The sequence below is a fragment of the Antedon bifida genome, chromosome 6 (assembly GCF_963402885.1).
Source record: "Antedon bifida chromosome 6, ecAntBifi1.1, whole genome shotgun sequence".
In the NCBI taxonomy this organism is placed as follows: Eukaryota; Metazoa; Echinodermata; class Crinoidea; order Comatulida; family Antedonidae; genus Antedon; species Antedon bifida.
The window spans coordinates 3,222,951-3,237,788 of NC_136231.1; the positions used below are offsets into that span (position 1 = coordinate 3,222,951).

At 35.0% G+C, this 14,838-nt stretch overlaps 3 protein-coding genes across 5 annotated transcripts; 2 read left to right on the top strand and 1 right to left on the bottom strand.

Moving 5' to 3' along the window:
* Window positions 1–1,196: 1,196 nt before the first annotated feature.
* LOC144844630 (neuronal acetylcholine receptor subunit alpha-10-like) lies at window positions 1,197–4,774 on the top strand. Its single transcript, XM_078701629.1, has 6 exons — window positions 1,197–1,242; window positions 1,713–1,852; window positions 2,392–2,436; window positions 2,807–2,916; window positions 3,128–3,663; window positions 3,970–4,774. The coding sequence occupies exons 1-6, from the start codon at window positions 1,206–1,208 to the stop codon at window positions 4,494–4,496; spliced, it is 1,395 nt and encodes a 464-aa protein (XP_078557755.1). The 5' UTR covers window positions 1,197–1,205; the 3' UTR covers window positions 4,497–4,774.
* Window positions 4,775–4,838: 64 nt separating this feature from the next.
* Window positions 4,839–10,506, bottom strand: LOC144844632 (putative oxidoreductase YqkF). Of its 2 annotated transcripts, none has more exons than XM_078701630.1 (9): window positions 10,474–10,506; window positions 9,917–10,031; window positions 9,681–9,743; window positions 9,340–9,468; window positions 7,530–7,583; window positions 6,875–7,033; window positions 6,317–6,547; window positions 5,740–5,901; window positions 4,839–5,587 (listed from the first exon to the last, which is right to left on the bottom strand). In XM_078701630.1, exons 2-9 carry the CDS (start codon window positions 10,028–10,030, stop codon window positions 5,492–5,494), a joined length of 1,008 nt encoding a protein of 335 aa, XP_078557756.1. In that variant the 5' UTR covers window position 10,031; window positions 10,474–10,506; the 3' UTR covers window positions 4,839–5,491. The 2 variants fall into 2 exon arrangements, with proteins under 2 accessions (XP_078557756.1, XP_078557757.1); XM_078701631.1 differs by lacking the exon at window positions 10,474–10,506 and adding an exon at window positions 10,366–10,384.
* An 87-nt stretch (window positions 10,507–10,593) lies between these two features.
* On the top strand, window positions 10,594–14,782 carry LOC144844633 (SKA complex subunit 1-like). 2 transcript variants are annotated; one of them, XM_078701632.1, is made up of 7 exons: window positions 10,594–10,689; window positions 11,167–11,270; window positions 11,452–11,576; window positions 12,260–12,369; window positions 12,930–13,064; window positions 13,359–13,528; window positions 13,869–14,782. In XM_078701632.1, exons 2-7 carry the CDS (start codon window positions 11,183–11,185, stop codon window positions 14,021–14,023), a joined length of 783 nt encoding a protein of 260 aa, XP_078557758.1. In that variant the 5' UTR covers window positions 10,594–10,689; window positions 11,167–11,182; the 3' UTR covers window positions 14,024–14,782. The 2 variants fall into 2 exon arrangements, with proteins under 2 accessions (XP_078557758.1, XP_078557759.1); XM_078701633.1 differs by having other exon boundaries at window positions 10,599–10,689; window positions 11,174–11,270.
* Window positions 14,783–14,838: the final 56 nt, after the last annotated feature.

Consider the following 14,838-nt stretch of genomic DNA (forward strand, 5'->3'; position numbering starts at 1 on the left):
CACAGAATAATACGTCCCCCGTTCCACCACACAAGCAAGTCAATGCATATGGTGATGCCTTGGAAACGACACAATGTCTCTGCCACAGCATTGAGGTCGTTTCCACGACATTACCAGATGTAGGGAGAGAACAATAATAATTGGTCACTCAAATTTTGGTTCAGTGTTGTTTTTTTTGTGGATTCGATCTCGTAAATTGTATGCTTAGTGCCCTCAATTTTAAGAACACAAATACATGTAAGCAATGTAAAACATTGTAAAGATGATGCCGATTGCGGGGTGGGGGGTTGGATGTTTCTGTAAGATCAAATACACAATGTTGGGTCGCGAAAATTCCCAAAATGGGATTATGGGGTCGCGGTCAAAAAAGGTTGCGGAACGCTGATCTAATGCATCATATTAACTAACTAACATAACTACAGTATTCGGTCTGTATACAAAGCATAACCAACCCATTTACAGTATAGAACTGTAGAAACATTTATGTATTAAAACATCTATACATGCACACACCATTTACATATTCGTATACAACATGTACACACAACATCAGATGGTAGATTACAATGATTCGTCACACACGTATAAGCATAACCAAACCATTTACAGTATAAAACTGTAGAAACGTTTATGTATTAAAACATCTATACATGCACACACCATTTACATATTCGTATACAACATGTACACACAACATCAGATGTTAGTTTACAATGATTCGTCACACACGTATAAGCATAACCAAACCATTTACAGTATAAATGTACAAACATCTATGTATTAACATAACATACCGTCTCATGCACACATCCATTTACATAAACATCAGATGTTGTATGATTCGTCACACACGAATTGCCTTAATTGACAATAGTACAAACTAAATAATATTAGTACACTAGTATGATTTATAATACAAAGCAATCATCTTGGACCTTCAGTAGAGAAGTCACTAATTCGTCGCTAAGTCGATTATTATTAAGTAAAACCACGCGACAGTCTTGATTGAAAATCATCTGTGATAATGGGCTTTAGGTTTAATTAAATGAATACACACTTTAATACACTGTTATTTGTTGTTGTTAGCACAATTTGGACTTTGAAAATTAGAAATAGATGACCTGCCGTTTCACACTGGTAAAATACCAAGTTGAGTTTGAGGATTTCAACTAAAGATGAAGGTATTCGGTTCATTTGCATACAGTATGTTTGTACTCTTGACTCTAATGACATTCGCTAAAGGTATGTTCACATTTTTAATTGTCGTTTATACAAAAATATTAGGACTAATAGATGCTTAATCATCAATCTTGAAATTAAATCTGCGAGAAGGGCATGCTATACTAATGGTAACGTAATATCCATTCATGGGGAAAGATATATTATACAACATATTATATGACAAATAAAATAATTGTGAATAAAATATGACTGTTTGTGAGTTGTGAGTATGTTTGGCTATGTCAAATCGCAATAAATATTAATCGCAATAAATGTACAATGAGTCGCCTTTCAAATGTTAGCTTGTTCTAGAATGTGTACATTATACTAATGACATTTGCAAGAAAGACATTTTTTTAATTGATACTGAGCGTCATCGGCGTCACGACCGCGCGTACGCGATTCATCCAATCAGACTAATATAATCCAACGAATCTGTAATTCAATTCTATGTATAGGCCTATGAACTAAGTATCATTAAATCATTATAGAAGTGAAATCGACCAGCAGAATGTTTGATTTGATTACTGATCTTACGTCATCATACGAAATGTCTGTTAGGCCGTCTCCAACGCAAACCACGACCATTGACGTACGTTACGGAATCGCACTCCAACAAATCATTGACATGGTAACGTATATTTACAGATTATTACAGATATTTAGCCTATCTCTGGATATTGAGTTATTTTATATTTTGTTTTTTAAGCTCTGTCTACACTATCAATCTAGTTTGAGAAAAAAAGTGTGATGCGCTAAAATATGGTAGTGACATGCTCAAATATGGTAGTGATATGACATCATCATGTCCATATATGGGCACATCACATAAAGCTTGATAGTGTAGACAGAGCTTTAAATCAAAACCCAAGATTGCGAAATGTTCATAGAATGGGGATCCTACTCTATCTACGGCATATATTTAGTAAATGGAATCAATCTAAAACAATATTAAAGAAAACAAATTATTGGACCAACAGCATTGGTCATCCTCTTATGTACGGTATTTGAATAGAAGCCTATATAGAAATGATTGACGATCGACGTTTTAAAGCTTGTGCTAATATGAATTAATATAATTGAAAAGATGTTGTAGACTTACAGTTATGAAGCCTTTTTGTAATTTTCAAATTGAAACCACATTTTATAATTTCTAATTTGATTATATAGGATGAGCGTAATCAAATTCTAACTACAAATGTATGGCTACGTCAGGTAAGCTAAAAAAATAATTTGATGGAGATGGTGAATTTCAATACCACTGGGTTTTTTTTTGGGTGGGGGGGGGGGGGGGGTTGTGTTACAGCAATGAGAATATATTGCTAAAGCGTAGTTCCCACTAGAGACGCAACACAAGGACGTAACGCAACGTAAGTTAGTTGACAGATCACAGGTGATGGATTATTCGAACTTTCGATTTTCATTGGTCAACACGCTGCGTTGCGTTTTTATAACGAAAACATGGCGGCTGTACCTCTTTCTATCATGGTCCATTGAGAGTGGGGGGGGGGGTGCGGGGTTTAACCACACAAAAGCACGCCTGTAATAATTCATCTACGTGTCTATCTATCTATAATTGAAACAGTATTGGGAAGACGTTCATTTACAATGGGATCCGGATGACTATGGTGGTATTAGTACTGTCAATCTGCCGGCATCTAGCGTTTGGACACCAGATGTCATTCTATACAATACGTAAGTTGTTAATTTAATGACAATGTATATAATATTAAAACACTAATACAAAACGTATTACTGTAATGTAGGAAGATATTTCAAGGAAATCTGAAACATAAAAGAATCAGCATGCCAACTGCAAATCGAAATAATATAGGGGGGGGGGGGAGATAAGTCAAATGAGATCCATAATCTCAAGAATAAAACTGACGTGTGTTTATATCTCTAGTGCCGATGACGCAATGAAAGGCATCACAGAGACCGACGTAGAAATCCAATACAATGGCAACGTGTCTTGGTACGCTCCAGCAGTTTTCAAAAGTTCCTGCAAAATAAACATCCTCTACTTCCCAGTGGACGAGCAACATTGTCTGATGCAGTTTGGATCCTGGTCGTATGCCAAATCTTCTATGAGGCTCACCAACAGCTCTTCCGCCGGCGACATCAGCAGTTTCATTGACAACGGTGAATGGGAGCTCCGAGGCATGCCAGTGCAGCTTGTTGAAAGGAAGTATACATGTTGCGATGACCTTTTTCCAGTCTTAGAGTTTACAGTAATAATCGGCAGGCGCTCTTTCTTTTATATATTTAATTTGATTCTCCCGTGCATTGTCGTCACAGCGATGACAATTCTGACGTTTTATTTGCCTGCACATGCGTACGAGAAGTTGACGCTTTGTATTACGATTCTCTTGTCTTTGACTGTGTTTCTGTTGATGGTAGCTGAAACAATGCCACCAACTTCAGAAGTTGTACCAATTCTAAGTAAGTTTCTTACTGCAAGATGTTCTTCTATTAATTATTATTAATCTACACAGATCAACTACAGATATCGTTTGCAGCCTCTGCTAACTTAAACTTAAAACCATGTCATTAAAATAGGCGGTTAATATAACCAAACTGATATTATATACTGCTCATGCTTTAATGGAACTTTAGAGTCATTGTGTTGACGAGAAACTCTTAATCAATCTGAGTAGTTTTTCTGAAAGACTTCTTTTTTTAAACGACGTCAGTCATGTAGCTACATTTCCTGTAATCCTAACATAACATATTTGTCTTTTTCAATAGGCCAGTATTTCCTAGTGACCATGATCATAGTCTTTCTATCAATCCTGGTGTCTGTGATAGTTCTCTGTATACACCATTGCGGTACTCACAGAGGACGTGTCCCAGAGTGGCTGCGCAGAATGGCATTCGAAAAGTTAGAGCCTATTCTATGCCTCACCCGCTGTTCTAAAGGAGAAAGTCTTGATACGAATAACCAAACAACGTTCAGAAATTACCTAGGCGACGACAGACATAACGGAGGTACACATTCGATGAAGTTGTACGAACGTAAACTTCCCAATCAGACAACTTCGAGAAAATATAAACTATACGGCCTACTTGAGACGGTCGGTGACTTGACGAAGAATATCGTTGATGCATACGACAAACAGGATGTTGAAAGGGAGATTGAATCTGAATGGATACGTATTGGTTATGTGATTGACAGAATTGCTCTGTGGGCTTTCAGTTTGATTACGATAATATATTCATGTCTTTTCTTTGGTAAAATGTACGTTATGTCTTACAGTTCAGGAAACAATGAATAGAACATGTACAAACTTACAGAATGTTTTCATAACCTGAGCGGGTTCCCTCTCCGTGTTCGCTTTGTTATGTCTTATGACCAAACCACTAAAAATGGCATTAGAATAGTATTTAAAAGACAGTATCAACCTCTTATATAGCACTCAAATTAGATTTAGAAAAATTGGTCTCTTTAAAAAAACCTCCAAAAGGTCGACAATCAAACAACATCATGACAAACGATACCTACGAATTTAATGTGATAATGTATAAGTTTAATACAGTAATTTTAGTGTGCAGGCAAAAATAAATTCTATTTCTACAGATATAAAATGTATATAGTAATAAAAATAACTATATTTTCAAGTAAATAACAATAATAGACACGGACAACGTTTGTACAAACGTTGGTTAAGAATTAATTTGATTATAAAAATTGCTAGGCCTACAAAAATAAAGATAATAAAGTTTTGAAGTTGATATCATGAATGGATCTATGGAATGTAACTGGAAGAAAATTCAGCCTTATTACTAGTGTTTTACATTGAAACATTCATTAGTACCAAATATTATAGAAATATATATTATATATATATAATTTTAAACGATAAGATGAGGAAATCTGTGATAATGAGAAAAAGTCGTCCCAATCGAGATTCAAACCCGCAACCTTCTGCTTGATGTCCTAACCATTAGACCACTGGGGTTTTCATGATATTGTTAAAGCTCAATTGGATAGCGACTCTTTAACACTCTCAGCATGGTACAGCAGAACAGCACTAGTCCCTCAGTTGTACGCATGCGCACGTACCAGAGATCAATTTGATACGCCCTCATCTTTCAGTATTTTACTCACGAATATAAACATTATTTGTACAGTAATAATAATTATATGTAATATTTGAAAATTTCAATAATATTTCTGGCGTAATAGTATTAAAATCTTTAAAACGTCATTAATGAAAACTTTATGTGCAGTGATTAGTAAAAATGTTTCCTTCCAAAAAATGTGTAACATTCAGTGAATTCGGGAAGTTGGAGCCCACATGTCTGGATTATTTCCAAACACATTTTTCAGCTCGTCCGTGGCTTCAATAAGTTTCTTGTTAAATTCCTATGTAAAAAAAAAATAGAAAAAGAAATATTAATTGAACAAATTAACATTTCTTTATTGTTTTCTAATCTATGATTGCTCTATCTTTTGTTATATAATAATACGTTTAATCAAAGCTCTCAACTTGGCAAAATTAAATAATCAAAATTTACCTGTGAAACCTGAACTAGTTTACAATTCTGTTCCAACTGCTCAGCTGAGCTACATCCTACAATAACTGATGCAACATTCTGCTGCTTCAGGAGCCAGGAGAGGGAAGCAGTTGCCATGGGAACAGACTCCTCCTCGCATGCCTTCCGAATAGATTCAATGGACTGAGAAAAAACAAAATATGGTATGGTAACATTAAAAAATATTTTGTGTATTAGTACTAGAGTAAGCTAGTTAAAGGTAAAGTCAATCTGTATTATAATAGCTATAGTACTGTAACCTTTGAACTCTATCTCCTCTATTGGACTGATAAAGCGTGGTTCCCACTAGAACGCAACGCAGAGACGTATCGACGCAAAGTGCTGTATTGCATAATCACAAAGTGGGAACCGACGACACAATATTGCAAACATCGTAGGTTTGATTTCACGCAAGCGGGGGCAAACACAATTATTAGAAGGGCATTTGCTTACGCTGCGTAGATTGCGTTACGTTTTGTCGCTAGTGGGAACCAAGCTTAAGAAAAAAACAAAAGTATAACAAATCTCTCTGAACTTGGTAGTTCTGTATTTATATCACCTTGAATGTGAGTTCTTCCGCTCCATCCTGTCCATGTTTTGATAAAGTGGTGCTGTCTTTGCTAAAGTGCCTGGTGCGACGTCTCCCTTCTGGTACATCCTCTGGCTTACTGAACTTTCCTGTTAGAAGCCCTTGCTGCAGAGGGGAATAGGCTAGCACACTTGTGTTGTTATCTACGCAGGCTGGAATGATATCGCACTCAATGGGCCTGAAGAGCAGATTGTATGCTAACTGAAAATGAATTGCCAAGTCGCATTGATTCGATTAAAAAGCAAATTATTTATCTCTGCCACTAGAATGCTGCTCAATTGTGCACAATGTTCACACAGAAACCGGAAATTTTGTAAACATTCACAACATATATAATAGTACCTGCTATTGATTGGAGATAGTAGAAACCCTTTTAGCTCTATTTTCATGAGGACACAAGGTAGACCCAAGTGATGGCTATGGCAGGGAGTGATGCACCATTCAATTCAGGATCATTTTTCACAACAGAATAACATAAGCACACTATAACCACATATTATTTTATATTTGCATAATGTTACGTCTCACCTGGTTAGTGACTGCAGTACCTCCTGCATCTTTAAAGTCTTTCATGTCTTGGACACCAAAATTGCACACCCCATAATGCTTGATTTGACCTTTGGCCTGTAACCTCTTTAACTCAGCCACTGTTTCCTTGGCATCATTCATCATCACTGACCAATGAACCTAAACAAAGTAATGCTTATAATTCTATCAATATTTACAAACAAGCCGTTTAAGATATATTATTAAAGTGACGCAGCTATTCTTACTACTCATCGTTAGGCTTACTGCAGGTATGTCATAGTGAAGGGCTTATAGGTTAAAATTAAGAAAACAATGGTCTAGCCTAAGATCTCGTAAGTGCCATGAATATTTCAAATTCTTTCTCGCCATGTTGTGGATGCATCAGTTCTCGATTTGAAGTTTAAAGATACCTAGAAGGGTTATTTAGGGGTATAATAAGGTCTACAATTTATTTTGTGCTTTACTGTGTGTGTGGAGATGCAGCGAGACCTAAAAAATAGGTGGCTAAACTGTAGTGTCCCTCCCTAAGGATATATGGCTTTTTGACAGCATTATTTTCCAATAATTTCCTGGTATGTCTACACTCTATACTAATTGTATATTTGTTGATCATAGATGAAACTCTGTCTATTGAACATCTTTATGATAAACCTACCTGGTACAGATCAATGTAGTCAGTTTTTAATGCTTCAAGACTTAGCCTCAATGACTGCAATACAGAAGAAATAATGCATTGATCAAAATAAAGGAAATTCTTAAGCTGTCAGAATACTAAAAGTTATCTATTTTAAAATTCTTCTTATACTACAATCATGAGATTTAATTTGTAATGGGATGTGTGTGTGTGGAATGTGTCAAATATAAAATAATAACTAGACATGAAACTCGTCACTTTGACGAGTTAGTTATCCGCACCACGACAAACGCCACGTGCACGTCATACGTTGGAATATTGCACACAGATAAAGTTTATGGCATTATGACAAGAACTGAAGAATATGATATGCTGTTAGTGCTGAATTCTGTCAATTTTGTGTCATATAGTATATACATGCAAACAGTATAAGCTGTATACATATTACATACAGTGTAGAATAGGTGAAATTACGGGACCCGCCATTTATTCCAATTTTTAACATGGCGACGGTATCAAAATGAAACACTTAGATAGCAATTTCAGAAGGAAATTATCTCAGGAACAACATATTAACGTGTAGAAGAAATTTGAATACGTAAAATATAGATGCGCACCCTTTTAAATGTGATGAACTATTACGCAAAATATGAAAATACAACTTTTTTTATTCAACTGGCCATATGATGACGTCACAACATCCGATTGGCAAAATGTTTACATGAATTCGTATCTACAATCCAATAGCTTCCAGAAAACGTTTTAATCGTGATTATCACATTTTATTCTTACGAGCTATTACAGATTAAAATTTACTGTAAAGATGAAATTAATGACCCACGTAATTAAAAGTTTTAGGCATGATGACGTCATAAAAATTAAAATATTTTTATCTCATGCTAAAGAAAGTTGATTGACCTACACAATATATAAATGTAGGAGAAAAAGGAATACAGATAAGCGTGATGCGCTCCATTGAATGTGATGAGCAATAACGAAAGAGACAAAAATCCTATATTTTACATTCGTGTGGCCATACGATGACGTCACAATGTTTTTTTAGCCTTATTGATGCATGATCCGATATCTACAACTCATCAACTTCTAGATTTTGTAATAAAAATAAACGGTTAACGGTTTACTTTAGAAACTATGACTGTTTAAAAAAAGACATAATTTTGACGATTTTTTAAGCTTTTTCATAAAAAACGCGCACAAATTGTCTAATTCAACGTGTTCGTATGGCGTTATTTAAACTGAAAAAGGTCTAAATTGTTTTCAAAATTACTAGGAAAGGCTTGAAAAATATAATTCAAGAGAAAAAAATATGTTTTTAACGCTACGTGCGCACAAAATTGCGCGCCCGTGGGAATTTTTGACATGCTCAAAATGACAAGAAACGCGTAAAAAGTTGATTAGAAATTAATTTTGCGCATTTTGAAATTTTAAATGCGCGTGCACGCGTAACTTCTTGTGAAACATGCCATTTTAAATCCGTAGAAAGTTTGCCCCTGATATGACTTAAATTTTGTCAAAGTGTCAATACTAAATGACTTTTGGTTTTTAATCTATGATCAATCATTGAAATTCATAAAATTGCGCGTAAGTCACGTTGCGCAACTATGACGTCATTCAAAAATAGGAGGTGCACAACTTCACATAAATGCCCATATGTTGTCAAAGTTATGAAATGTTATGTTTACACATTTTAGAGAAACACGACTCACAAAAAGGAAGGAAGGAAAGAAGAATAATACAGAAAAAAAATATTGATCTCATACAATAACAAGGAGTTATCCGCTTGGTATACCAAGCGGATAACTAATTATACCTCTTCAATATCTGTCGCACGGTATGGTGTCTTAACCCTGGCTCCAAATTTGGATGCAATTATGACATCTGTTCGTCGACTACCAAGACACTGTCCAAGTACTTCTTCCGATTTGTGCATTCCATACGCCTATAAATAAAATGATTATTACTGTATTAACAAAAAATTCTGTGATATCACACATTACACAATCAACTTAATTACAATGAACAATTTAGATTTGCAATTCGCTAAAATAATGTTAAATCACTAATACATATTATATTTTAAGCCTAAAGCAGGACACAACACCACACCATAAAAACAATTCCATTTCCATCAAATTTGTATAGGTTACCTACTTCAGCTGTGTCAAAGAAGTTGACACCCATTTCAATGGCCTTGTCCACAATTGACTGAGAAACCTGAAATAAATCATACAGTCAGATTGTTTAAAACAAGTTTGAAGTGAATGTAAAAGTGCAGTAGCGCCTACAAAACTAGCACCTTCACATTAATTGCAGATTGACAAACCATTTGTTTACATCTTGAAAGTGCGCAAGAACAAACAAGAGGTAAGTATTTTTTAAATATTTACCTTTATCGATTGAGCGGGCCATGTTTCATCACTTTTACCTCCATTGAACTGCCAACAACCAAGACATATTTGTGAAACATTTAAGTCACTTGACCCTAATAATGATCTCTGCATTCTATTTATTGTAAAAAAAGATCAATCATACATTTTATTTAATGTAAAAAAGAGTAAGATTTATAAGAATTCCTAATATTTTGGAGTTGTTGGTGTCCATTGTTTTTTAAAACACAAGATATAAACTAGCCCCACCAGTCTTTGGCATCAAGTCGGAAGGAAGTTGTGTACCTAGCTAGGCTTAGTAAAATATAATTAATATAGGCCTAGGCCTAGCAAGACGTTTCGGCCCGGGCGGGACTACAACAAAATGTCCGCTCTATATATATATAGCTAGTTCACAGGTAGGCTATGAAGGAGGCCGCTCTAGCACTGCATGCTATGCTAGTACCTACGCCTATTCTATTATTATGTCAGTAGTGCATATTGTTTGTGAGTTTATGCGTTGTAAGTGTGGGGTCCTCCCTTTCGATTTATTCAACAATTAGTTATTAAATTCTCACTTCGAAGAACGTTCCGGTACGGTCCTTACGAGCAGCTTGACACGTGTGAGTGTTTACAAAAAGGAGGCCCTCTATCAATAACAAAAATATTTGTTTATGATATTGCGCCCTCTATAATCTGTTTAGCGGTAATTCTTTAAGTTTTTGAAAAGTCCGTAAAATTATCCCTCAAATTTGTTTAATTTAACTCATTCATCGTTTTTAAATTAACAATCGGTATGTATATAGGCCTAGTGTTGACAGTGTGTTATTATAAACAGAGGCCAATCTATAGCTAAGTACAGTACTTGTAGGCCCTAGTTAGTAGGCTTTTTTAGTTAGTTAGCCTAGTTTAGGCTAGTCTTTTACTATTTAGGCTAGGCCTAGGCTAGGGCTTACTAGCTAGGCCTAACTAGACTGTAGAGCCTAGATGCCCAACCAAGAAGGGGCCCTAGGCCTAACTAGTCTAGGCTAGCCTATACTCTGTTGTAGGCCTAGGCAGATGATGTACAGACATTGATTAGTACTCTAGTAGGCCGCCCTCTAATTAATTACCTAGGTGCAATTTCATTCGGTTGGGTTTATTGAATTGATAAAAATAAGATTTAATTTAAGAATGTGTGAGTATTTTCTGCTCAATAAGACAATATAACCAGATCAAAATTCATTTGGAATTATTGACATTATTAATATTAAAAAATCTTTAAATTTTAGGTTTCAGATTTGAGTCATGGAGTCTGAAACTGTGGAACAGCTACAGGAACATTTCTTGAATAAACTAGAAAATTTGAACAAATGCATGCAGATGTCAAATATTTGTAAGTATTTTGTACAATTGTAACATCTCATACATAAACTACTCTCTCTATGTGTAACTATTATTATATATTAATTCTTATAAGAAATGCATCAAGTGGAAATTAATACTAGAATTGGTAATAAATAATGCTCTGTTAGCCATAGTTTAATTTACTGTAATTTGAATACTCTCATTCTCAGGCCAAGAGTCGGAAGTTCAAGATGTATTGGTTACTGTCAATCATGAGCTTTTAATTCTAGAATCAACAATTGCACAAATGAAAGAATGTCTTAAAAACCAGAAAGAACAGCTTGCGCATTCAAAGGTAATTTGTCACAGGAGAGAGAATGTGCAGGTATAGACACTACAAACAGCACCAAAACGTGGTGCTAATCATTACTTCTTTTTAAAGACTCCAATTGAGATTGAGTTACTGGCCCAACGGCACATACTCAATGCACTCCATATTTTTGATGGTAGAACAAATTTTCTAGGATAAGGAATTAAGTCTCATTTATTTACATTAAAGAGTTCAATCTCTGGCTCATGTTCACACGGTGCATCTTTTAGAAAGAGTAGTGGATTTTCCCTAGTGTTCTGTTTTTGTTTTTTTTTCTGCCCTGAATCACTGCATTGGACACCCCTATCAACAATAATAAGTATGGCTTTATGTCCCAACGAGGCTTAAGTCTCATTTGTTTTTTAGCGGTATTATACATTGTCAAAATTAACATTAAAGAGTTGAGTAAACAAATCATGTTCACACGGTGCATCTTTTAGAAAGAGTAGTGGGTTATCCATAGTGTTCTGTTTTTGTTTTTTCTGCCCTGAATCACTGCATTAGACACCTATCAATTCAATAACTTTGTAACAGAAACAATGGCTCTATGTCCCAAAGAGGCTTTTATGGTAGGTCCTCCTGTGTGCATGCCTAAAACTATATACAGGATGAAAACAAACCTTTTGCCTAAATTCATTAAAAAACATTGTCAGTAACTTATTTTTTAGATGCTGTCTGAAGAGTTGAAATCTCAGAATACTTTACTACAGCACATGTCAGAGAATATTCCATCTCAATTGCCTGGACTACAAAAGATAGAAACAGAAAAGAAACAAAGGTAATGCTTTAAATTATCACCTTTTTTATTTTACTACAAGGCCCTATGCAAACTAAGCAGACACTCATCTAAAATTGCTATGTAATCAGTGCTATTGGAACACTCTAAAATTCGAATTTATCTCACTCGAAAGGTTTTGACGATTACAGTGTCTATATAAAAACTAAAAGTCATTACTGAACCAGCATTTTTTAATAATTTAATAGTATATAAATACATTACATTAAAGCTTGGTTCCCACTAGAACACAACGCCAGGACGTAACGTAAAAGTGATTTGACCAATCTCAAGCGATGGATTATTCGAACAGTCGCGTGTGATTGGTCAACTCGCTTGCGTTGCATCTACGTCCTTGCGTCGAATCCTAGTGGGAACCAAGCTTTACAATTACTAGAATGCTGTGAAGTACATGCATATTAGCAAGTATCGGCTAACTTAAAGGGTATGAGGTTCAAATGTATCAAATATTGTTGTAAAAAAATAAATAAAATATAAGTATACCTTGAAAGAAATAATATTCATTACAGTAGATCAAGTTATTGTTTTATATTTTTTTTAAGTGCCGTATTGAAACCAAAGAATGAAGAAAATAAGAATCAACCAGAAGAAGTTAAAAGAGGGTCCAGTAAAACATTTAAGAAAGTTGTCTGCAACATGAACTACATTACAGTTGAGGAATATAACAGTGTTCCAAAGTAAGATATGGTTTATAACCTAGTACATCTTTCGAGATAAGTAGGGGTTACCCCGGTGTACTAGTATGCATACAGCTACTGTCACACTCCTTGATTGTCAGCATACGCTGTTTAGGGTCATCCTCTATAAATAAGGTGAAAAAAAAAATAAAAATCCTTGCTTTATGTAAAGATAAACAAGAAATAACGCTGCTCGACATTTTAAAATTAATCATTGTTGCGTTTATTCAAATAAATATGGTAAAACTTTTTGAAATTTTATACTGTACATCGTACGTTCAAATTATATTACAGGTACATGAAGGGACGCTTACCTTATGCAACAGTGAATACAGTGGTGGATGGTATTAATAAGGCTGTTCAAGCCAAGTACACATTCCTGAAACATCCGACTCATTCTCTTAACAGCAAGGACATCAAGAAATACAAGAAGTATAAAACACAAGAAACCAAAGACACTAAAGGTATGTTTACCCTAAGCAATCTAACAACAGGATGCTGAGCTCTGGAGATTAAAGGGTTTATCTGTGGCTGCAACACGATCATTTCCACGCCCCTTTAACAGACACCGCATGCAGCAGGGATTATATACATATACTGTAGTCCAGTACTGTTGGTATTTGTGGCAGCCAGACATAAGATCAAAGGACTGTTACGAGTTCCTATCCTGGCTAGATGAGCTCAGTGGCCAAACTAGTTTCACAAAAAAAGTGTGATGTGCCCAAATATGGTAGTGATGTCACATAAAGTTTGCCAGTGTAAACAGAGCTTTATGTTTTTATATTTTATTCCTTTTACTTATAGGTGTGTTTTTCTGTATTGAGGATGATCTGAAGAACTACACTAGCTTGCGTATGGACAGTAATACTCGCTCCAGTTTGACGATACTACGTCATTGCGGTAGAATGCGTGAAATACGTGGAAATTGTATTATTCGGTATTGTGTAAATACTGGATAATACAAATAGAAGAACCTAGTATACACACAGCCACTGTCACTCATCTAGAGGGCCCCTTGATTTTCAGCATATGCTGTTTAAGGTCACCCTCTATAAATAAGGTGTAATAAAAAATCACTCAATAGTATTGTTATAAGATAGGCTCAATCAGCTACTGTTCGGCCTTTTTGTTAAATAAAGAAGAAAGTATTGACCATTTCATGCTTGGAAACTGACAGCCATACCTATTGTTTACTATAGATGCTGATGTACACGATTTTCTGAAATTCTGTAACACCCTCTATTATTTATTTTAAACAAATTGTATGTCCTCTATGGTTTGGACGGAGTGTTTACCTTTGTAGAATAAATATAGGACATTCATACTACAGACAACTCTCCCAATACTGGACTCTCTGAAAACCTGAAACTCTCCCAAAACCAAACATTTCTTGAGGTCTAAAACCATTAAAAACGCATTATGAATACCATGCCAAAATCATCGAGTATTGGGAGAGTTGACTGTACTTTAGTAGTTGTTGCCTTTGTTTTACTGACTAGGACTAATTTTCCTGTGCATCCAGGCAACAAAGATGCACATATATTTTATTACTAAACTAAAATAATTCACTAAAAAACATGTAAATGATTTTGAAGTGGGATTCACTTCACCTAAAATAGATTTAAATTTTAAATAAAACTTCATTTTGTAATCACTGATCTGTATTTTAATATTTTGTAAAAACATGCATTGAATAAAGCAGATAATTATGAAGAACATTTATTTTGAATATGTTTGTTTGATTGATTGACTAGATTAATGAAATGTAACATTT

What these genes read in the sequence shown, in the direction of transcription:
- LOC144844632 (XM_078701630.1), bottom strand. Translation starts at nt 10,030, where the DNA reads ATGCAGAGATCATTATTAGGGTCAAGTGACTTAAATGTTTCACAAATA. An exon ending in GTGCGACAGATATTGAAGAG is followed by an intron (nt 7,584 to 9,339) that starts GTATAATTAGTT and finishes TCTGTATTGCAG; the next exon opens with TCATTGAGGCTAAGTCTTGA. An exon ending in AACTAGTTCAGGTTTCACAG is followed by an intron (nt 5,588 to 5,739) that starts GTAAATTTTGAT and finishes TTTTTTACATAG; the next exon opens with GAATTTAACAAGAAACTTAT.
- LOC144844633 (XM_078701632.1), top strand. Translation starts at nt 11,183, where the DNA reads ATGGAGTCTGAAACTGTGGAACAGCTACAGGAACATTTCTTGAATAAA. An exon ending in AACAGCTTGCGCATTCAAAG is followed by an intron (nt 11,577 to 12,259) that starts GTAATTTGTCAC and finishes CTTATTTTTTAG; the next exon opens with ATGCTGTCTGAAGAGTTGAA. An exon ending in GAAACAGAAAAGAAACAAAG is followed by an intron (nt 12,370 to 12,929) that starts GTAATGCTTTAA and finishes ATTTTTTTTAAG; the next exon opens with TGCCGTATTGAAACCAAAGA.
- LOC144844630 (XM_078701629.1), top strand. Translation starts at nt 1,206, where the DNA reads ATGTTTGTACTCTTGACTCTAATGACATTCGCTAAAG. An exon ending in TCTAATGACATTCGCTAAAG is followed by an intron (nt 1,243 to 1,712) that starts GTATGTTCACAT and finishes AAATCATTATAG; the next exon opens with AAGTGAAATCGACCAGCAGA. An exon ending in GATGTCATTCTATACAATAC is followed by an intron (nt 2,917 to 3,127) that starts GTAAGTTGTTAA and finishes TTATATCTCTAG; the next exon opens with TGCCGATGACGCAATGAAAG.